This window comes from Stegodyphus dumicola, chromosome 7, assembly GCF_044657685.1.
Source record: "Stegodyphus dumicola isolate Sdum_Otavi_A_Nest chromosome 7, ASM4465768v1".
Taxonomy (NCBI): domain Eukaryota; kingdom Metazoa; phylum Arthropoda; class Arachnida; order Araneae; family Eresidae; genus Stegodyphus; species Stegodyphus dumicola.
In genome coordinates, this window is record NC_140774.1 from 28,098,509 (window position 1) to 28,123,019 (window position 24,511).

The 24,511-nt window shown below is 28.1% G+C and overlaps 1 protein-coding gene across 1 annotated transcript in view; it reads left to right on the forward strand.

Annotated features, from left to right (window-relative positions):
• The window catches only part of LOC118199199 (dynein axonemal heavy chain 3-like), a 229,218-nt gene that overhangs the window by 71,781 nt on the left and 132,926 nt on the right, over positions 1 to 24,511 (forward strand). The window contains exons 20-33 of the mRNA XM_085820011.1: positions 3,125 to 3,295; positions 3,458 to 3,583; positions 5,430 to 5,566; positions 6,323 to 6,524; positions 7,051 to 7,254; positions 7,484 to 7,598; positions 8,153 to 8,351; positions 8,522 to 8,630; positions 9,929 to 10,219; positions 11,035 to 11,126; positions 13,738 to 13,939; positions 15,610 to 15,762; positions 20,514 to 20,745; positions 21,706 to 21,836. Coding sequence (XP_085676137.1) covers positions 3,125 to 3,295; positions 3,458 to 3,583; positions 5,430 to 5,566; positions 6,323 to 6,524; positions 7,051 to 7,254; positions 7,484 to 7,598; positions 8,153 to 8,351; positions 8,522 to 8,630; positions 9,929 to 10,219; positions 11,035 to 11,126; positions 13,738 to 13,939; positions 15,610 to 15,762; positions 20,514 to 20,745; positions 21,706 to 21,836 — 2,364 coding nt within the window. The remainder of the gene's footprint in view (positions 1 to 3,124; positions 3,296 to 3,457; positions 3,584 to 5,429; positions 5,567 to 6,322; positions 6,525 to 7,050; positions 7,255 to 7,483; positions 7,599 to 8,152; positions 8,352 to 8,521; positions 8,631 to 9,928; positions 10,220 to 11,034; positions 11,127 to 13,737; positions 13,940 to 15,609; positions 15,763 to 20,513; positions 20,746 to 21,705; positions 21,837 to 24,511) is intronic.

A 24,511-nucleotide genomic window follows, 5' to 3' on the forward strand; every position in this document is an offset into this window, starting at 1 on the left:
TGCATCTTTCTAGAGGCGCTATGGATCCGCAGTTCCTTTTCATGGACGACAATGCACCTTGTCATCGCACAGTAGCTGCCGAACAGCTCTTAGAGAGTGAGGATATTGAACGTATGGATTGGCCGGCACGATCTCCGGATCTCAATCCCATCAAGCATGTATGGGATTTTCTAGGCAGACGCTTGGCAGCTCATACCTTACCACCAGTAACGATTCCAGAGCTTCGATTGGCGCTGCAAGACAAATGGGCAGCAATGCCTCAACAACTCATTGACACCCTCATTCTCAGCATGGGCAGATGCTGTGAAACCTGCCTAGCAGTCGGGGGAGATCATATCCCCTATTAAAGACCAGATGTTTCTTGCTGGACAGGGATGTTTCGGCCTTCAGTCGTATTGCGCTCCATGCTACTTTTTCAATAAAGCTTCTTTTTATCCCTCTGATTTCTCTTTTAGTAAGTGTTGCTTACATTACTCGTGTCCTTACGTATTGGGGATCTTACGGTATTAAATGTGTTGATTTGGAAAGCTTTTGTACAAAGTTATATTGAAAAAAAGTCTCGTCCTTAATTTTTGCTTACCAGTGTATATCATGTATAAACTGTATGCATTCATTTTAAACCATAACAAAATGTTTAAAAAATATGCAATAAACTTCTTGAATATGAAGATAACCATCATATTTTCTTATTAAATACTATTATAACTTTTACCAAATCATTTTTAATTTTCTAAATAGACCTTGGTAGGAATGAAATCAAGTATATTTTATTAAATTTCATATTAGTGCTTACTGAATACTGCTTTGATATTGTTCTAACTCCAAAATAACTTCTACTAACTTGCTTTTAACTATTTAATCTGATTAGTTAACAAAATTAATTTTGATTTGTAAAATTGTTCATAAATTCTGTATATGAAATTTAAATAATTCCTTGTTTAACAAAATTCATGACCATTTAAAAATCTGAAGACAGCTAAATTCATTTATGTCTTCTGTAATTTGTCATTTTCTAACATGATATTCATATAGTTTTCCAAGATTAGTATACAGTATTCTTTCTCCGAAATGGTTAATTTTCATGAACATAGAATGAACTCATGTAGAATACTTACACACATAATTAGAAATCATGTACAATAAAAAAAGGACTCTTGAAAAGTTTTAAATGTACTGCATACAGTGTATTTTTAATGAAAATAATAATTAAATTTACTTAGGTATTCAAATAATCATTCATTCGTAAGTTCTCTTAACTTAGGTTCCTGAAGACAATTTTCTTCTATTACTAACCAGTCTTCATCAAGAAATTGTTGAGAAAAATGTGCTAATGCTGCTTATGTTCTTAATCAAATTTCGTTTTCTCTTGATATAGATTTACCATTTTAATATTTTGGCTGCATTACCGAAGAATTTGTGTAAAATTGTAATTGCATCCTTTGATGGTTGTATTGGGAGATAAACATCTTATGGCATTAATTACTGCTTGCTCAAAATCCATCATAATGTGTTTCGAATTCCACCCAGCATCTATCTTCCTTTAATACTTGAAACATTTTATAAAGAAGTACCTTCTTTCTACAGGGCATCAGAGCATATACTGCAACCACCACTTTGTGTTCATGCAATGAACTTCCCAAATCTGCTTGCAAGGAATGCAAATGAGAAAAATGGCTGCAAATGTTTCTGAATGTTCCATCCATGAAAACATTTGTGAGATGTTTCAAAACCCGTCTTTCCTTTTCAATGCTAAAAATAAAATGTCAGTCTTTGCTATTATACGAAAGAAAGATAGAAAATCATTATTGTTATATGGTTCCAACTTGGAACTTTTAGCTTTCCTCCGTATTCTATAAAGAGATCATTTGAAACTATGAGGTTATAGTATTTTAATTACAAAGTCATAACCTTTGACTAATAGTTCATTGATTTCATTGTTAAAAAATTTTGCTATCAAGCGATCTTCTTTTGCTCATTTATATGCTGTGACAACTGAACTTTAATTTCTGCCACAATGACGTCAGACTGGGAGATATGTTCTGTATATTTTAAAACTAATTTGTTTTGTGTCATTATCCACCCTTTGTATCTTTCAATTTTGCTTTTAATATACCTTCACACTGTCACTTTAAAATCTGTATTAACATGAAACTGCCAATGCCGATGGTGTTTATAGACTATGCATGGTTGCCTTTAGCTGTTTCAGTATGGGTGAAACTCATTTTATGTAAATTTCCTAAAAGGAACTCGGGAGAAAACTAATAATGCATAAGAAACATTCAAAACATTACTACTTATGAACATGAATGGGCACTACTTATGAAAAATTGTATCAATAAATCATAGGGCATGATTGTTTCTGACAGGCTGTACAAAAGTGTCACTTGTCCATAACTGGTTACGCCTGTTAGAAAATTTCATGTTCTTCTAGGGATGATATGATATATACAAATCCCACTTTGTATGCAAGTGTATGCAACCATGTATGCAAGTGTCCTATCACGCTGATAAAATCCTGTGGACTTTGCTTTTGTTTTATGGATTTCTTTTCATTACATTTTCAAATGTTTGAGCTTCTTAAGTAATTTCAGTAAGGCCTGATACTGTTATCTTTTCATTGGCAGAGCTTTTGTATTTTACACTCTGTGGAATCAAATTTCAATCACTAATGAATTAGCAGTCTACTTTTAACTTTTTCCTTGGTTTCACTACATCAAAAATTATGAGTTTATCACTACATCAAAAATTATGAGTTTTTTCCAAGAATGGTTTGCCTTTTTGCAATACTAGTCTGAAAATTTTTCAGGGGAATGATCTCCAGATAACCCTTAAAATCAATAATCAGGAGTTTGGTGTATCATTTATATATTCTTATTTAAATGCTCAGTATTTAAGTTTTAGCTCAGATTGATATAAATATTTTATGATTAAAAAAATTTTTTTTGTTTTTTGTATCACATTGAAAATGATTGATTTATTTATATAACTGTATTATTTAAATTTATTGTTTGTAGTATGAATGAAGTACATAAATGATCACTTTTTATCAGAAATTTCAGAGCCTTTTGCATTTAATAAAAAAATCAAAAGTATATTAATAAGCATGTTCATTATTGATATAAAGGGTGTGCCTATTTTATCTGCTGTTGATGATATTCAAGTTTTGCTGGATGACCATATTCTTAGAGTTCAGACGATGAGAGCAAATCCTTTTATAAAGCCTTTTGAAGATGAAATAAAATTGTGGGAAGAGCAACTACTTTTAGTGCAAGATGTTCTCGATTCATGGCTGAAAGTAATTTATTATGTTTATTTTTGTTTGTTATAAATAATAAAGACTGAAGGATTTCATAAAAATATATGGCTTTAATGCCTTTAATTCTTTTCTTAAAACAATGAGTCACTAATTACTGTAATTTTAACACAATTTCAATTGCATAATCCTTATCCATTTCAGTGCCAAGCTACATGGCTTTATCTGGAGCCCATATTCAGCTCTGAAGATATCATGCAACAAATGCCTGTTGAAGGAAGAAAATTCACAACTGTGGATAAAAGCTGGAGAGAGATTGCTGTTAAAGCTGTATGTTTTAAATTACTTTTATATCATCTTGATATGAGAGTAAATGAGCAATTCAAATATAATACAATACATTTTTCACAAATTATAATACAATACATTTTTCACGTCAAGTTTTTAAATTACTTTTATGTCATATTTTTAGTGCATTTATATTTGTAATTATTCATAAATTATTAGTTCAAAGCCCACTTCAAAATCGATAATGGCTTTGTATAAAAACTGTTCCAGGACCGTTGTGTTTATGTTAAAGTTTTATATGAAATTTATAAATCCAAACCTCCTCTTAAATTCTAATTTAATTAAGAGTTTTACATAATGGAAAGTCATGTAGTTATTTGTGGTTTGTAGAATAGTTGTTCCTTTCTTTGCCAAGAAATCGGTTGTTTAATTTCCCTCGATGCCACAATGAGCAGGAATCCATTGCAATACAGTTGAGTCAGCCAGAGTGTTAAGAATCTTCTTACATTCATAAATTCATTTGGAAGTGCAAAATTTATTATTGGAGATAGCCTGCAAAGCGGCTTTGCTGGCGGACAAAATAACAGCCTGAGTGAAATAACTCTTCTGCATGCTTAATTGATTCAGAGTAATAAGTATAGTTTCAATTTCAATATCAGAATTGGTAGTATCTCTTCCAGGTGCCTTATAGAATGCAAAATGGTTACAATAGATTCCTGCACCCGCTCCAGTACCTTATTCAATCATGGATCCAATAAATGTTAAATTTGATATAAGACTTGCACATGTACTGAAAATTCTCTCACATGCACATCATCTAGAAATTGCTCAGATAATTAAGGGCTAAATATCTGTTTTGTAATCCTTGAGGTTTTAAACAAGAAACTTCTCATACAGACTGCTTACATTGCTCAATTCAAAGCTAGTATCTTCTGAAATTACCGAGAACTATATCAAGAACTAGAACTGGTTGTTTTTATACTTATTTTTTTACTAGTAAGGAAGATTTTGCAACTTTGTCTTAATTATCTATGTGTTTTTCTTCTTTATTTTCTTCACTTTTACTGGTAATTTTTGCTTCAAAATTCATAGAATATTTACAGTGTAATACTTATAGAAGTACAGTGTATACTTACAGATACAGAAGGGTGTGTATAAAGCAATTTATACCTGCTTTATACACATCCTTCTGTATGACAAATAAATTGATTATATTGAACAGTACACGTGGAAATTGTATTCATAGTAATATCAGCAAATTAATACCCTGTAAGAAATATATAATATATACATATCCTTAAAATGCATTGAATATATAGAAAATTTAATTTTTTGTCAGTGTTTTGTTTTAATAACATAGTTTGCCTTTTGCTCTGAAATAAAAAACTGAATATCTCATTTAAAATAAGTACCATTTAAGACATGTTTTCAAGTATGTTCAATAATTAAATGTAAGATGGCATATTATTATAAGTACAGTTATACTGGATTATTTAAAAATTCAAATGTAATTTTTATGCAAGTATATTACAAAAATAGTAAGTGCTTCAATCTACAGCTTTCAAAATAATATTTTTAATGATGAAAAGAATATTAATATTCGGAAAGAATATTTAATTTAACTTATAAATGGACCAGAATGCTATTTATATCTTGTTCACATTTTTATTAATAACTTACAATAAACTAATGACTTCTTACATTTTAATTTAAGACTACTGATTCTCATGTACTCATCAGAATGGTCTTGTCAATGATGATAAGAATATTAATATTCAGAAAGAATATTTAATTGAACTTATAAATGGACCACAATGTTATTTACATCGTGTTCACATTTATTATTAACTTTACAATAAACTGATGACTTCTTAAATTTTAATTTAAGGCTGCTGATCCTCATGTACTAGTGGCTACTTCTCATCCAAATATGTTACAGACTTTGCAAAAATGTAATGTTCTTCTAGATGAGATACAAAAGGGCCTGAATGATTATCTGGAAAAGAAAAGATTGTATTTTCCTAGGTATGCTATATAGTTCTGACTCTAATTTTCTTTATAATTATTAGGAAATACATAGAAAATGGAATTAAAGTAGGAAATAAGTATAAAATTGTTAAATTAATCTTATGTGAGCTTATAAGGTAGGTATTTTCTGCTTGCCTTCATGGCGTAACAGTAGCACACTCAGTGCGTATTCAAGAGGTCAAGGTTCAAGTCCCGATGAGGGCATTGCTCATTTTTTCACGTCTCCCACATCAAAAATACCTAATGACCTTACAAGCTGTCTTATATTTTAAAAGAACAATTATATCAAAACTAAAACTGTATTGTATTATAATTTTAACAGACAAGAACAGAATCTTATCTGAGAAATTTATGAAATAATTTTATTTCACTGAAGAAAGCTAACTGCTTTGTTGTTAGCAGATTTATGTACTGTATTATGTAGACTTTGTAATTTAGTTCTAAGTTTCTCATATTCATAAGTAGGATAAAATGTTATCATTTCTATTTTTGAATATGCAATTGTAAAACTAATTTACTGACATTATGGTTTCATGTGTTGATTCAAAAGAGCAACTTTATACTTAAATTCTTAGAATTATAAAAACTTACAATAACACAACTTTCTTATTTAAAACCAAAAAGGTTCATTATTTTATTCTTAAGTATTTTGGGTTAAAAATTTGTAATATCATTCCTTTTATAGGATTAATGTATTTAAAGCTTTTGTTACAAGTATTTGTTTTTCATATATGAATTTTTTATTTATTGCAGGTTCTTCTTTTTATCAAATGATGAACTTCTGGAAATCTTGTCTGAAACTAAAGATCCTCATAGAGTTCAACCTCACCTTAAAAAGTGCTTTGAGGGTATAGCGAGATTGGAGTTTACAAAAGATAATGAAATTATTGGCATGATATCTGCTGAGAAAGAAGTAGTACCTTTATCCAAAAAAATAGTTCCTGCTGCTGCAAAAGTAATTAAAATAATTCAAGTTGTTTAAAATGTTACTGGCATTTCAGCTTGCTTGTGCCTTAGTTATATTCAAATGAAATAACTCTAATTTATGTTTGTAAATTAAACTAAATGTATGTTGTTATTCAAGTCAATGTACTTGTTTTTATGATTTCTGAAAAAACTGAAAATGGAATATCACATTTTGTTTATATATAATACATTAGATGTAAAAACAGAAGTAGTAATGTCTAAGTGTGATAATATGTTCAATCCAAATTTTAATTTTTTTTTTTTCTGTGGTTGGGGGAGTGTTTATACCTACAGCATTTACTGAAGTATTAATGTTTCTTCTTGTTTTTTTCATACCTTCAAAACTTTGAAATGCATAGACTACAATTTATGCTTTTAATTACTAAAAATTTCACACAGGTAGTTAAGTTTTTGGTATTAAGTTAAATATTCACAAATAAATTTTTATTCAGTATGTATATTGTTGGTTAACATTTTGCACTTAGTATCTTATTTCATATTTTACATGTTTATAGGGCATGGTCGAAAAATGGTTAGCTGAAGTGGAAGTGAGTATGGTTCTTAGCTTAAAAGATGTGATTGGAAAATCACTAGCTTCTTACCCAGAACTACCTAGAACTGAATATGTGTTGAAATGGCCAGGACAAGTGGTAATTTGTGTTTGCTCTGTTTTCTGGACAGCAGAAGTTGCAGAAGCATTGGAAAATAATACTATTGTGGTAAGTGTGCAACTTTTCATTATAGAAGAAACTATTCATGTTATGTCTTCATTTAAAATTAATCTTTTATTCTCATAATTGTTGAAGTATTTATTGCCTGTTATTAATAAACGAGAAAATATTCATTTAATAAATATTTTGCTAAAAATTAGCATGTAAAATAAACTAAGTATTTTCTCTATTATCCTTTTTAAAAAAATTGTAATGAAAATATGTTTTTCATTTCTAGAAATACTGGCAGCAGTGCAATCAACAAATTGACGATATTGTTGCTCTTGTGAGAGGAAAACTTGAACCAAATAAAAGATTAACATTGGGAGCATTAATTGTAATTGATGTCCATGGTAAGATTTTAAAATGCCAAAATCATGACCATTAAATTAATTGCCTCAAAGTTCAGTCATATAAAAGTTTGAATATTTTAAATTTAAAAATTAATTTTTTTCTACTCTTTAAAGTTGCTGAACTAGTTTAATTTTTTCCCCTCATCTAAATTAACAAAAATATTTGAAAATTTATATTTTACTACTTTGATCCTGTAATTTACTGTAAAAACAATATTAAAAGGAAAGAAATCCAGAAATTTACTGCAGCTATAAAGAGGAAACAATTTTCTTTAAAAATTATTACTTTTTTGTACATCAGAATTTAAATTTTAGTAGTTTGCTGTAACCATAATAAGGAAACAAATTTTCTTTAAAAAATGTTTACTATCAGATGAAAATTCTTTTTTGCTGTTATTGTTGGCTTTGATATTAGGGTTTAAATCTTAATTTATTCCTTTGAAATTTAGCTATAGCATTCAGTATCTTATTCTAATTTTTTAGATATTTTAAATTCTAAAAATTAGGAGTTCTAATATTTTCTTCTTTGTATTTTACTATTTCTTGAACAATAGCTCGAGATGAAGTTGCCAAATTAGCTGAACAGAAAATTACTGACGTGAATGACTTCAACTGGATAAGTCAACTTCGTTACTATTGGGAAAATAATACTATCATAGTACGAATGATTACAACTGATCTTGAATATGGATATGAATATCTTGGAAATACACCTCGATTAGTCATAACACCATTAACTGATCGTTGTTATAGGTAAAAACATTTTTATTCATAACTTGAAACTTAAAATATAGAATTAAAACTTTCATCTTATCCTTTATTTTTTTTTTTTTTTTTTTTGAAGTTATTCAAACAGAAATTTTAAATAAATTTTCTGTTGTTTACATATGTTTTGCATGGTTTAATTATAAAGCTGTTTTCAGAACTCTCATGGGAGCACTTAAACTAAATCTTGGTGGTGCACCTGAGGGACCTGCTGGAACAGGTAAAACTGAGACAAGCAAAGATTTAGCAAAAGCTGTGGCTAAGCAGGTAGAATATTTTAATTATATATCATTATTTACAATGCAACATCATTAAAGATAACTTTAGTAATCACACATCAGTGTTAAAATTGGAATGGTTCGCTGTAATTCTGCACAAATTTTCATTACTTAGTAGTTATTTTTATCTTACTATAATCTTAATTTTCTGCATAAAGAACTTCAGTATTTTATCTTTTATATGAATATGTAGTTTCACTTAAATAGGTTTATAAACATATGTTTCATTTCAAAGAGCACATAAATCTATTAAATAAAGTTTTCATTAAGTTTTTTTTTTTAAACTAAAATACTGTTGTATTATAAAGTAGAGATTAAACTATGATTATGCTTAATAGAATTCACCTACAATCGCATCTTTTAAATACTATACACACACTGAATAAAATGATAATTTTGAATGTTATAAAAAATGTTTTTTCTCTCTTAATCAAAACCACACTTTTTTTTTGCACTATGTGTATAAAATTTTCCCTTAGTGTATTAATGACATAATCATTCATAACTAAAATGATATTTGATTTATCTATAAAATAATTAAATTAAAAGTAAAGCTATTTTGCAATATAATTTGAATAATATTATGCATCAAATCAAAATCTTTTATTAACATTTTAAGTCATTTCCTTTTAGTACTTATTTAAGTATTCTTATTTTTATGCAGTTTTACAATATCAGATGTCTTGCTCTTTCATGAATAATTCTATTTTTCACAAATTAATGTATAATGTGATAATAATGTTGTAAATAAATTCATTTTATATTCCTAATGAAGAAAAATTCTTCAATCATAAAATTATATCCATGCTTTTAAACCAGATATCGTATCTTTTAAAAATGCCAAACTTTGATATTACTGAAATGTATTTTGTGAAATTAAATGTGTAGATTCCTAAAAAAATATGCTTCACTTAAATATTAAAAAAATAATAATAAATAACATTTTATTTAAAGATAGTTTTAATCATAATTAAATATTACTAAGAGAAATTTAACTGTATGCTACTTAAAATTTAATGGCAGCTTATTCATTAAATATTAAGTAGCCATAAGATTCATAGACATTTCCATTTTTAAATCATAATCTTAAAACTGTTTGCATATGCATTAATGGTGAAGTTCTTAAATAACTATTTGAAAATTTTCTTAAATATGAAACAAAAAATAATTCTAAGCAAATAATGACATTTTACAACTATTTGCTAGAATTTTCTGTTTTTGTATATGTCTATAGAATAATTTTTGTTTCAGTATTAATTTCATTATATTACTGTAAATTTTCTTTAGTGTGTAGTGTTCAACTGTTCTGATGGGCTGGATTTTAAAGCAATGGGAAAGTTCTTCAAGGGATTAGCACAGTCTGGAGCATGGGCTTGTTTTGATGAGTTTAATCGCATTGAACTTGAAGTGCTGTCTGTTGTAGCACAACAAATTCATAGTATACAGCATGCAAAAGCTCAGAAGTTAAAGCAATTTAATTTCGAAGGCACAGAGCTGTCACTGAATCCATCTTGTAATATGTTCATTACCATGAATCCTGGCTATGCTGGTCGACAAGAACTACCTGACAATTTGAAGGTACATTTTATTTTTAAATGTTACTTATTACTTTATGTAACCAGTCTAGCAAAAATGCTTAATTTTTCTGTTTGTATTCAGATTTTATACCAAGATAGATAACAAAATTTTTCAGAACTATAAATGGGTAAGAGTATTCCAAAATATAGACAAAATACCAAACAGTATTTTTAAAAAATTAACACAAAACCAAATTTAAATGCTTAGAACTGTAAAAATAAATAAAATTTAAGCAAAATCTACAGTTCTTGAATGTTTAAAAACTGTTTTTTTTTTTTTAAAACTAAAATTATCAGTGCAAATTTATTTCCTGAAATTAGAATGCCCAAGTTTATTTGTTTTAATTCTCTGTTCTATATATAAAAGGTAAACAGTACTTAATTTTTTTTTAAATGAATGTTTCATCCTAAAGTTTTGTAACTGAAATGTAAATTGCTTAATATCTTTTTGAAACTTTTATAATAGTTTCAATAAATACTCATGATATTAGAGTGATTTTAAATAAAACAAAACTCAAAATTCTTGTATTCTGATGTCACTTTAGAAATGTTATTAAATAATGCATATTGAAAATACTTCCACTTTTATAATGTTCTTACATAGTCCTATAGTTTTTTCAAGAAGGTGCTCTAAATTATTTCAGTTTTTTAAATATACTGCTGCTTCCCCCTCAATGTGCTTCTATAATCCCTTTTATATCTAAAATATGCTATTTCTGTAGGACCTGAACAAAATCTTAATCAAATCACTGATTAAATTAGTGCTTTAAATTTCACTTCCTACAGATAAAAAATTAACTTCATTCTTCCTTTTAGGTTTTATTTAGGACAGTTGCTATGATGGTTCCAGATTATGCACTCATTGGGGAAATTTCATTATATTCAATGGGTTTTGTTGAGGCTCGCAGGTGATTTGTTTTCTTTTTCTTCCCAGTTGCTTATTTATAAATTTTTTATTTCAAAAGTTTAGTGAATTTTCTGTGTATTGAATGAATTTTAATTTTAGCATTAAATGTTTAAAATATTATTTCAAAATATGAATTTCTTACACAATTTATATTTTCACATCAGAATGATATATAAACTAAAATGTTCTTTTATTATTTCAAAAAAACGCTCATACTGGCTGTCTTCATTTCCTCTTATGGCAGTTTCTTAACTATCTTAATTATCATTTCAGTTATTTTCTTTTCACAAACACATTTGAGAAGTATAATAAACCATAAAATCATTCCATGGAAGCTGCTGTTCAGAGACAAATCATTTTTAGCAATCTTGGGCGGTAAAAACTATTCATATATATTTTTTAAAGCATTTATTTTGTCACTCAGATAAATTCTGTAGTAGTATAATTTAAAAAAGAGTTGCAACTTGTGATTGATTGATTTCTGGTGCTGCTATTTTACTTTTATCTTTTATGAAAGAAAAAATTATCTTGTTAACTTTAAATTAAGTATTTTATGAACAGAGAGTAGGTATCTGTCATTCAACTAACATTCATTAGTTTATTTGTTCTTCAGAAGCACACTTTAACCCTTTCGCGATGGCACACCTTTGTTTAAGAGGCTCGTGCGGGACAGAAGAGAATCGAAGGCAGTCACCATACAGGATGTAGGTTTTACCTCGCTAAGCCTAATTTTATAAAAAAAAAAATCAGAAAAAAAAAGTTTTGCTTCTAGCAGCATAATTTTTGGTATCATTTTAGATTATTACTTGAGCTATTATATATGTTAAATTAGTACTTAATAACATTTTTTTCTTTATTTTACATGAAAATATTCTTTAAAAAATTGCTTATCTTGTAAAATAATTTTCGGAAGCGCTATTCAAATTATTCTTATGTAATGAAAAGTTTTAATTGATAAAACCCATCAATAAAGTTTAAAATTAATAAAAGAACACAATAAAGACTATTTACAGTAAGAAGTAACAAAATTTAAAATGAAGACTGAGTGTGGTAAATCTCGAAGCACAGATAAGTATCACTTAACTCTTAGAAAAAGTATCACTTTCTAACTCTTTAGAAAATGAATCATCACTCGCATTTGCGTTAGTAAATGGTTCACTAACCATATGAGGGTATTCTTCCTCTGATAAATAGCGCCTTCCCGCCATAATAGACTGGAGGTGAGGCTTTCCTAAATAAAAAGAGAAGAAACAAAAATATATATGAAGGCAATGCAAAATATAAAAGAATACACAGTAGCCCTAAAAGACCGTACATTGTAGAGGGAAAAAATAGAATGAAAAAAGGAATTGGATATAAATCAGACACAAGAATGTTTTCATTAGCATGCAGCGATTTAAAGAGCCCACCTCTGTTTGCGCTTTCCCTCCCCATCCCCCCCCACCCTTGCAACAGCTGATGAGTAAAATACCAAAGTCAAGCAGAATATATCAAACTCAAGGTCGGGAACCTAAAACTGTGTTAATTTCAAAAGTAATGGACATAGGATGCCATCTAGTGGCCTTCAGAAAAAAATTCCAGCTTAAAATACATGTATGCATCACCCATCCTCTGAATGCAATCTCTATTGATGCGTGGATGGGACACCTGGCTGTAAGAGATATTCTTAGGGAATGCGAATATGGGACGCCCGTCCTGAAAGGATTAAAAACTGTCTTTTTTTTTTTAATAACATAGTCAACTTCTGATTTACCTGGATAGTATTGGAGACAACAAAATCTATGGTCAACTCAAAATCATATTTAATCCAATAGCAGTTAAAAGTACCGGAAAGAAGAATAGCCCATATTATATTAAACAAACACTATTTTTAACATTTTATCTGTATTTTCAAGGAATTTAATCTGGAGAATATGGTCATTTAATTATGTACGTTAAATCAGTATTCAAAACAAGCCAAAAAAAATCTGTAACTAACAGAATGAAGATAATTAGAAATGATTAAACACAGTTATAAGTAACATTAAAGAACAATATCCAGAAGAGAATTTTAACAATGTCATTGAATTAAAACTCAATTTAAACTTTTTATTTTTGACTGTACACAGCTTATATATCCTCCATTGCATTCAAACAAATTATGTACTATTCTGGAACAAAACAGATCCTAAATACTATGACACCATTTGCTATCACCGCCATAATTCCACATTTTTTCTTTTCTTTTCTGTATATTCTGTAGACAGTTCTATTTTATGCTGATGGTTTGTGATTAAGATTTTCTGTCTTTTTCAATTAATAAACTTAATTTTTTAAAAACCTTTTCGTGAAAACTACAACTCAACTGTATCTATTAGGAACAAAATAAGGTCTTCTCTTCCTCACTTTAAGGAAGGGCAGTTTCTGTATTTTAACTTTAAATGTTGTAGTTATGAAAAGGAATTATTTATTCAACAAAACATAAAATTTAAAAGATATTTTATATGGTGCCATATATAATTTTTGTTTGGAGACCAGATTTTCAGTATTAAATAAAAAATAGAAATTCCTTTAAAAATTTCACATGTTAGTTTATTTTAAAATTTTAAGAAGTATTGTACTTTCATATGCAGTTTAGCTGGGAAAATTGTGGCAACTTACAAATTATGCTCAGAACAATTATCATCACAACATCATTATGATTATGGTATGCGTGCTGTCAAATCTGTTCTTACTGCTGCTGGAAATCTTAAACTGAAATATCCTGAAGAGATGGAAGCTATTTTAGTCCTTAGGGCTATTAATGATGTAAATCTGGCAAAATTTCTTGCACAGGTAAGTGCTACGTGAACAATAGGTTCATTTTACTTGTTTTAACTTTTTACTTTTTACTTTAACATTTTACTTGTATGTAATTTTATAAGAAAACATGTTTATATAATGCCAAAAATATTATTTCTCTGTTTGCTAGTAATATGCTGTGAGGATCATAGACAAATCTTTACTTGGTTTACTTTATGTAATACAGTATTCATTCAACACATATAAATATGGTGAAATTTAATTGATGAATTACACATAGTAAGATTAGCAATATCATAAAGATTACTGTATGTTGCATTGCACATTCATGACAAAACTTCTTTTGTCTCATATGTATGAATTTAAGATTTTCTTGCATTTTCACTAAATCCTTTGGAGGTAATAAAATAACGAAAAATATTGAATTTGTCTAATACAGTATCATGTTCAGTCTTAAGAAGTAGACCAATCCAAATTATGTTTTCAATCAAAATGCTATATAAGTGATGAAGGAATCAGTCCTAGCTGTTGATGCATTTTTATGTTCATCATTGGAATTGTTGCCAGAAGATAGTACTGTGTGCTGTATTTTAGAATGTTAGCCCCATTCTTTTTTGACATGCATTTTGTGACATATGAACATTTGTTTCTTTAATTTTCAAATGTGAATTATATATTTTTAAAATTATGTTTTAAGGTATACTTTGCTTTAAATATCATATGCTCAGGTTGAGAGTGGAAAAGTATTGAATAAAATATTTTGTAGGTAATATGATTATGTGATGAATGTAATTACTATTAAATATTAAAATATACTGTGAACAGAAAAAAAAAGTGCTTCGTGTATTTTTCTTTCTGTTAAAAGGATACTGTTTTTAACCTTTTTCAATTTAGTATAGTTTTTTACCCATTTTACAGAAACAAGGAATAGATTCTAACTTTTTTCTATTATCATTATTCTAGTTTAATTATTATTTTCCCCCATTTTTGTATTAGAATTTTCAAAACCAAACTCATTCCACTAGGTAGGTTTCATGAAGTCATTCCTGCATGAAATTATTTTTTTCTCCAATACTCACAAAACTAATAGCATACAAGGATTTTATTCAAAATCAACTTCAAACTTCAGAAAATGCAAAATAACTTTTTCTTGAAAATATGTTCCCCTTTTTCACTTGCATTCAAAACAATAACTTGAATTTTATTTATAAGTTATATTTCTCAAAAAAATATGATTATGATGTTTTTGTTCATAATGGATATAGAGTATCCTGGTAATATGTAACTTAAAAATGCTGGTCATTGGTTACAATCTGCATCCATAAAGTATTTCTCTAAAACAAATTTATTTTGGTTTTGTTATGTGGTAGTAGTTAAAATATTCAAACAATCTTTTACTATAAAGCATTTAAAAAAAAAAAAAAAAAAAAAAGATAGTTTATCATCCTCTTTTTTATTCGTTTCCAAAATAAAATAAAATTTGGTAACTATAAAATGACAAGCAGTGATGGTGAAATAAAAGAAAATATTTTCTCTCACCATTTTATAATTATGGTGGTGAGATAAAAGAAAGTATTTTCTTAGCATTTTATAATTTCTCAATGTTTTATAATTAAAAGTCCTCAGAATTAATTTCTTATGTGACAGGTATCTCAGAGCAATGGTTGGCAATATAACCTGATTTTTTTTTCTTTTAAATATAGGATGTCCCTCTATTTGAAGGCATTATTTCTGATTTATTTCCTGGTGTTATTCTTCCCAAACCAGATTATGCTGTCATTTACAAAGCTTTAAATGATAATATACAGGAAAGAAATCTGCAGCCTGTTCCTTGGTTTATTAATAAAATTATACAGGTAAGACTGACTGATACCTTTTTCTCATAATTTTTATGATATTTAAAAGTAATTTCTGGGTGCAAATTAGTTTTCTTTTTAAATATTATTTTATTATTAGATCAGTCTATATTATTATTATTATTATTATTATTATTATTATTATTATTATTATTATTATTATTATTTGGTGCTGATAGTGTAGAATTCTTTTTATTTGACCCAATGAGGGCAAAACTGTTTTAGACAGTTATTATCTGGACGCCCCACAATAGTTAATTTTGGCAATTAATATAGAAATAAGTATTTATGATATTATTAAGCAAAAGCACATCTTACAGTCTGCATTATTTAAAACCATGAGTTACTTTTTTCTTCAATTCTTTTTAAACCCATGACTACAGTATATCATCTCCTATGTCTTGATCTGAAAGACCAGGCTAATTTTCTAAAAAAATGGAACATGCTGAATTTTATAGCCATATTTTCTGGTAGTAATCTCATTTTTGTATGCATTTTGCATTAAGTTAACTTTAAAATGTTGTTTTTAAAATTATTTATTTATATTTAAAGCATTTAAAGGAACCAATATGCATCCCCAATTAAAAAAAAAAAAAAAAAAAAACTTTATAACATTTTTATTACAATTACCGTCTTATTAATTCTTTGTAAATGTCTCATAAATGAAGATGGAAATATCAGTGATAAAAACTAATAAGGCTGTAATTTCAACATGTGAACATTTCAAGAGATTAAGAAAATTCTGCAAATCACTTCCATAATCATAACTTTCAGATATACTCTTCTGGAATACTGGCAGTGTTAGTGACTAGGCATTGATAAATTTCCTCATAAAAAATTACCGTGGTGTGTTGCTGAAAAATTCTTATACTATAAATTATAATTTGTTGCAATTTTTCATAGCTTAGTCATTGAGTTGTATTGACATTCTACATATTTTGATTTACCCCCCTTCCTATTTTCAAATGCCCACCAGCCCAGCAATAAAATCATTGAATACTGATAGTTCTGACCAGGACCCCTATTCTATAATCACTGGATCTCACATACTATAGCGCATACAATATTGACTCAAAAAAACAGTATCATCTACTACCTCAAAATTTACACAGAAAATCATTCTGATACGTGGCCGGGTTTATTTGAATTCATTGAGAGGGGACAAGTCTTTGGGCAGCTTTAGACCAATCATAATACAGACAAGTGATGCACATTATAGCCCATGGCTTAAGTTCTAGTAATATTTATTTGAGCCCGTTTTCCCATATGGTCGTTGAATTTACAGCCCTTCTTAATATACAAACAAATAACTAAAAAATGACTTATAGGGAAATAAATTTACGTTTATTTTTGAAAAAAAAATTTAATTCCAGTATTTTAAAATTGTAGCATTATTTTGCTGTTTTTTCTTTTTTTGTTCTCGAAACCCTTGATGACATTGTAGAAGTCAACTTAATTGCTCCAGTTTCTATACTGTAGGCAGAAAGAAAGCTTTCCTAAATGTGTAAACATGCAGTTTACGCAATCTGTTTAAATGTGGGTTTCTTAAATGCATGAATTTTTTGTTCTAAAATACTTTTTAAATGATTTTTATTTAGAAAATTCTTTTCCCAACCGGCGGCTCTGGATATTGTATTTTAGAATAAACTGCAAAAATTAAAAAGGACTGCCCTTCCATGTAATTATGAGAAACTCCACTGCTACCAATAGGCTGACTGACTGGCACTGAAAATTCATATGCTAAGACTAGTGACATGATCCACAAGCAAAAAACCATAAAGCACAAAATACCTGAAAATGGGACAATTATGCATTACTTAATGAAACGGTATATAAAATTAGCAGTTAGATACTGAGATATATTAATCTGGTGTTATTTGATGTATTTATAACTGCACTGGATCTAAGTCCAATGGATTTAAATTGATAAATATATAGGATTGGCTTGTTATATACAAGTTACTTCAAAGAATTTTTTTGTGTGACATAGTATTCATGTGATCTTATATATTAATAGTTTCAGGGAATTATTGCATCCCACTATGCATGGTATGAGTAGTTATCACATCCAGCTGGCAAATGGGAGATGTGTGGTTTTCATTCCAATCTAAGACAAATTAACTCAACGGTAGCACCCAAACTAAAACATGAGTCAGATTTGGTCGAATAAAGTTTTCCCCAGTCACCTTTTAAGAAGAGAAAATGTAAAAAATTATCTGATTTCCCCATGCATGCTCTCATGATGTAAACGGTTCAACTGGCAACTGTGGTTTGAGTTCTGACAAGGGAATGGTTGAATTCTCCAGCTTCCCAATTGAATTAATTAAAGTAGTAATTACAGTATTTATTAAATGAGTATCTTTATGATTATTCATTTACTTGTCCACTTATGTTTTTGACTAATCTTTATGAAGTTGTCAGTTGGAGGAAAGCTAAGCCACTTTTTTTTCAAAGCAAAAATACTAGCTAAGCAGTAAATAATTGCAAAATTCTTCTCAGGCTATGCAAATGACACCAACATATAAATTCATATACTATTTGCACATATGATTATCAAATTACATTACAAAGTATGGGATAATCAGCACTTTTGTAAAACAGGATAAATGTGCAACCAGTGGTCTATCATTCTGAAATATTAAAATACGTATATGCATGTTTGTATATATACATCTCTTACAATAACAAAAAATTGTAAAAAAATACAGTATCTCTTTTACAATATAAAGTTGATAAACTGTGCTATAAACAGCTAATTCTTGTATTTCTTTAAGTTTGTGAGTAAACAATTATTATTTTTTAATACTAAAAGATTAAAAAATACTATTGCATGAAGAAACCCTCAGTCTTATTACATTATTACACTTTAATATAGTAATAGTCGGAGTAAGTATCAACTTGCTAAAAACTCTTAGTACATAAAAACAAATTATACATTTATAAATTATGTATAAATATATTTTGTAAGCAGATATCATTTCAATTAAATAACAAAGTTTGAAATCTACTGATATTTTTATAATTCATTACTATTAGTAAGCCTCATTTATCATATGTCAAATTATCACAATAAATTTTTAAAACCCACGTCTTTCTCACTGTTATAAAGTTTAATCATTTAACTAACAATAAGTGACAAAACAATATCAAAAATGCAGTGACTATTTATTTTCATGGTGATCCATGAAAATATCAGATCACTAGGTCCTAATGAACCTGTTTGGAAAACAGATTCATTATTTTACCCCCCCCCTGGCAAAAATTATAAAGAACAAAACCTCCCGCAAGAATTATATAGAGCGATTTTAATTTAAACTTATGACAGCAATATTTTATTTAAAATAAAATATATTACCTCTCAATAATTAGTTTTAAATGAGGATACAAATAAAAATAAGTTATAAAAGTATCAAATTAGTTACAAAAATTTGATATTTTATAGCTTTATTAATCCTCTTAAAATATAAGCAGGGTGATTCGGTACTAGACCAACAAACTTGCAGGTTGTGTAGGGGTACAGGAGAGATGCTTCGTAATCACATAGGAATGCAGGGTTGCAAATGCCGTAGTTGGGAGCTATGGTGCAAAGAAGCAGAGAAAAAGAACAGAAAGAGCAACACATTAATGGGACAGAAAACATTTGATTGAAAGGTTATACTACAACAGGTACTTGAAATTATGACCAAAAGTGGTCATGCTGTCCTGACAGCGGTTTTGCATGGAATTACTTACATTTTGGAAGATTCCCCCTGCAGTCTTGCAGTAGATAGCGCTGAGCAGAATTTTGCATGAATAGTGACCTTGCTTTATATTTTAATTAGGTTCTTATCCTCGAATTAATCAATAAATCTACTTATATATGGAAATTTGTTTATTTTGTTCTGGTGGAAATATAGAGGCACTGCTTTAAGAATAGTTCCAAAACAATTGTATCCTTCGTGGCAAAATGCTGTAGCATTTATTTATCACAATTTCTTCCACTGCAGACAAATCCTACAAGCGTAAATTTCAAAACTGAATTTAAGGCAATAATTCATATGTCTACAAATGGTCTCTGTCTATAAAAGTTTATCACTATCTATAAAAGGATTTGGAACTTAGAATACAGTAAAAACAACACATACGTAAAGATTGGCATTGCTTGCTAAGATTTAATTTTTATGGGACTGTTTTCCAGAGTCCGCTGATTTCTACTGAGGTGGTTGCACTAACACATAAGTACCGAATTTGTTTATAGCTAATAGTTCCATTATTTCAATAAATATAGAAATATGTACATTTATTCTGATTACTTTTGGTTTGTTATTTTTAATTACTTAAAATGTTCTTTTAATCTTATTATTTATTTAAAATATTTTTTTATTTTAATGGGAAAAAGGCATGTTATTCCTAAAATGCCATTTATACACACACAACACATAAGTACCAAATTTGATTATAGCTAATAGTTCCAAATTTTCAATAAATATAGAAGTCTGTACATTTATTCAGTTTATTTTTGGTTTTTTTTTAATTACTTAAAATTACTTTTAATCTTAATATTTATTTAAAATATTTTTTTAGTTTAATGGGAAAAAGGCATGTTATTCTTAAAATGCCATTTATAGCTTTTTTAATTTTATTTTAAATACAGTAGTTTATCAGTTCATAAGTGTTTTATATCTTGTTTTGTAGATTACTGCTCTAAATTTAGCAACTTGTAAATCCTTAAAGTACTACTATTTTATTTTTTAATTCATTTTAATTATCAGCTGTACGAAATGATCTTAGTTCGACATGGTTTAATGATAGTTGGTGATCCTATGGGTGGTAAAACATGTGCATATCAAGTATTAGCAGCAAGTTTAACTGATATTCACCAGCTTGGTCCTGAATGTGGAATAGAGGAAAATAAAGTGCATTATCGAATTATAAATCCTAAAGCAATAACAATGGGTCAGTTATATGGATGTTTTGATCCAGCATCTCATGAATGGACTGATGGTGAGTTATGATTCTCTCATGTTAGGTTTTTAATGCATATCTTCTGCCATTTGTCTCATGTAATATTCTAATCGCAGATATATTTTCATTAATATTATTTCAATAAATTAGTTTTTCTGATTTGTTTATTCACTTCTTAAATTTCATACTGTATTTCCTCTTTCAGCTATGTATGTTTAAGATAACTGTAATCTCATCTCTAATAAATAATGGCTATATCTGGATATGGCTATATGTAGATATCTCCAATATCTATCAATCATAATATTTGGGCTACCTAACAGCTGATAATAAATAATCAACGCAAGATGTAGTAAAAAAAATCAATAAAATTTTCCATAAAATGTCCCCCCCCCCTTTTTTTTGTTTGTTTTGTTTCCGCAAAATATTTCATTAATTGGGCTAAAATAAGTGTTATTAATCTGTATCCCTTCATGATTCTCAGGCATCATGTTGAATGGGATGATGTAATTGTGTCAAACTGTATATTTTTGCATTAAATTAATTTTCACTAAATGACTTATTGTCTCATTGAATACAATTTTTCTTTTAACATTAATAATGTCATTCATTGTGCTTAAGAACTTACTGAAAATTCTGATCTTTTTAACCTTGTTTCAAATTTGACATCACAAATTCTGTGACTTTTAAGCCCAGTTAAAATATTTCGTATAATCTTATGTTTCATAAATGAGTGAATATGGATTTTCAAGCTCAAATTAAACTAAAATCTATTTTTAATCATTCTATTTATAAATTATTTTTTTAAGAATTTCTGTTTCAGATAAAAAAATTCTCTAAATTACTAAATGTTATTTTATCTATGGAAACAAAATTACTAAAGTATTTTCAAAATTAAAATGTTTTTTAGTTTATTCAAATATTGAAATTTGTATCTGAGTTTATTATTTGAAGCAATGCATATTTCTTTTAGTACTTTACCTTTTCCTTTCAAAACAGGAGTTTTGGCTAATACATTTAGAGACTATGCAAGTGATCAATCTGAGGACAGAAAATGGATAATGTTTGATGGTCCTGTTGATGCAGTATGGATAGAAAATATGAATACTGTTCTGGATGACAATAAAAAGGTATGCAGTAATACTGTAAATAGTGTATGGTATTTTTAAAACTCTGCAATAATTCTAAATATTGCTTTCACAATATATAAACATGTAGATACATGAAGGGGTTTTTAATCTTTGATTGTTACGTTTTGCTGTTATTAGATTATTAAGTATGAACATTTATATTTTAAAAGATTTACCTCTCAGATGAAGCTGGTAGATTAGAAACTGTTATTACAAAATTGACTTATAAGTTTTTGTGTTGTCTTAATATATTATAGGATTAAATAATAATACTGTTTTATCAACATGTAGCAATATTTCTATTCTAATTGCTATTTGTATGCATTTATAAATATTTGCAAAGGTTTAATTGTTACATTTTTAAAACTATCCAAAAAATATTCATTTTGTATTTGAAGTACTTTACTGTTGGAGATTTTTAACATTTTGTTTGGCAATTTTTTTTTTAATATTATTAGCAAGTTCATAGCACAGGCATAGTTTTTATAATGCACAGGCATAGTATATCATCTCTATAAAAAAAAAACTCTGTATGACATGAAATGGAACTGTTTTTCAAAATGCATGCATTCAGTCTTCTGGGTGTTTTATTATTGACTTTATTTCTGTTATATTTAATGCAAACACATGTATGAGTCATTGATTTTATCTGAGAAAGCTTAGCACATTTCTTAAATTGCTAAAAAAGTTTTTCTTAATAATTTAGTGCTATTTTCAGGCAAATAATATTTCATTGTTTTCATTAGTACTCTAGCATACACCTGCAAATTCTTTAACTTGCTATTGTGAAGAGGGATATTATTTAAGTAAATAATGAAAGAATTTGATAAAATCTGAAGACAATTAATTTCTGAAGACTCCTTACTCTCTATTTAGTACAAAGAACTGCATTGCCAAAAGGCCTGGAATATTTTTATGTTTTGTTGATAAAAAAATGTATAGATTTTGATTTTTAATCAGAAAAAAATTGAACTCTAATAAGTATTTACTATTTATATTAATAATACACAAAATTAAATTTCATTGTTCCCATAACTGTAATGCTAGTAATAATAGAACTTTCATCATATCATTATAATTTTGAGAGCTTAAAATTATGTCATTTGCATTGCTGCATTCATCTGTTTCTATATTCATTGTTTAGCATATTGATATTGTGTAATAAAATTATATAATACTAAATACAATTCTTAATTAAGTTTGAAGTCATATTATTATAATTTAGTGTTTGCCTCAGTGTAAATTTTTACTTGAAAATATTTCAATGCATTTTGTTTATTAAAAAGCATGTTTGCATCTCACTGTAATATGACACAAACTGTTTTACTGTTTTCCCTAAATTGTACAACTAGTCCAATTTTTTTGTAATTTACTGTGCTTTGTATTTATTTATTTATTTATTTTTAATAAATTAATGTTGAATATTTACTAAGTTATTCAAGATTTTGTGTAAAGGCTGGAATTTGTGGAAAATACACTATTTAAGAATTTGTATGCTTAAAAGTTAATATGAATTTTTATATCTGGAATTTCTAAGAATACAGTCAAAAGTCTTTAATCCGGACTCGTCGGGAATCATATCAAATCATATCAGAGTACTTCGAGATGAAATACGACATTTACTAAGGAATTATAAGCCGAATAAAATAAAAACATCTGTCCTGAAGATAAGGATAGTGCTGACAGATCAACTTCCAATTCATTGCGTGGCGCGGCGTCCTCCCGCCGCAGAGCAGCGTGAAATTGATCAAAATATTTCAGAATGATTAGAGAATCAAAGGATATGCCTTTATCCATTTTTTGCAGCAATTCCACTTTTTGTTTGATGGACATCGGAACATGCTTTCGCTTTGCAGATCCTTTGGTAGCTCCAGAATCCGAAATTCTTTTTGACATAATCTAAAGTTCAAGCTTACTTTTATAAAATTGCTCTAACAGTCTGCAAAAAATTATAAACCGGATTCAGTTAGAAGATTAAGGAACAACGCAATCTGCAACATTAACGGAAATAGATAATTAGATAATTTAGCTTAGCTTATACCGTCTGTTATACATTAAACGCGCATGCGTAAACGTATTATGCGCATGCATAGACGCATATGCGCATGCGCAGAAAATTCGTAGCTTTGAGGTCCGGATTATGGACGTCCGGATTAAAGATTTTTGACTGTATAATAAAATGCCAAAATGTATTTTTTCCAAAATATTTCTGTGATTTCTTTGGGAAAAATATTGCATAATAGTAAGAAAACAAAAATCGAGGCAGTTGTTTTGCTTATTTTTTAATTATCTTACTTTTTCCTTTGAATAATTTGAAAGTAGATTATATAGATAAAGGTAAAATTTAGATAAAGTATATCATTTCCAAGCATTTGTGGTTTGATATAATTATTAAATATTCATTGCTTAAAAAATGAAATGGCTTGTTTTGTATGTTTATGCATATTATCTTTTTATACCCTTAATTTTCTTCACAGATTTTAATTTTTATAAATTAGAAAAACAAGGTAACAAGCTGACTAAGCATCTACAGCAAATATCTATAACAAACATGTATAGCATAGATGAAAGAAAGAAAAAATAAGTTTAAATTAATCCAAAAACATATCAACTAAGGTGTCTGACAATGATATTTTTTAATAATGCATGCTTTAAGCCAGCGGTTCTTAACCTAT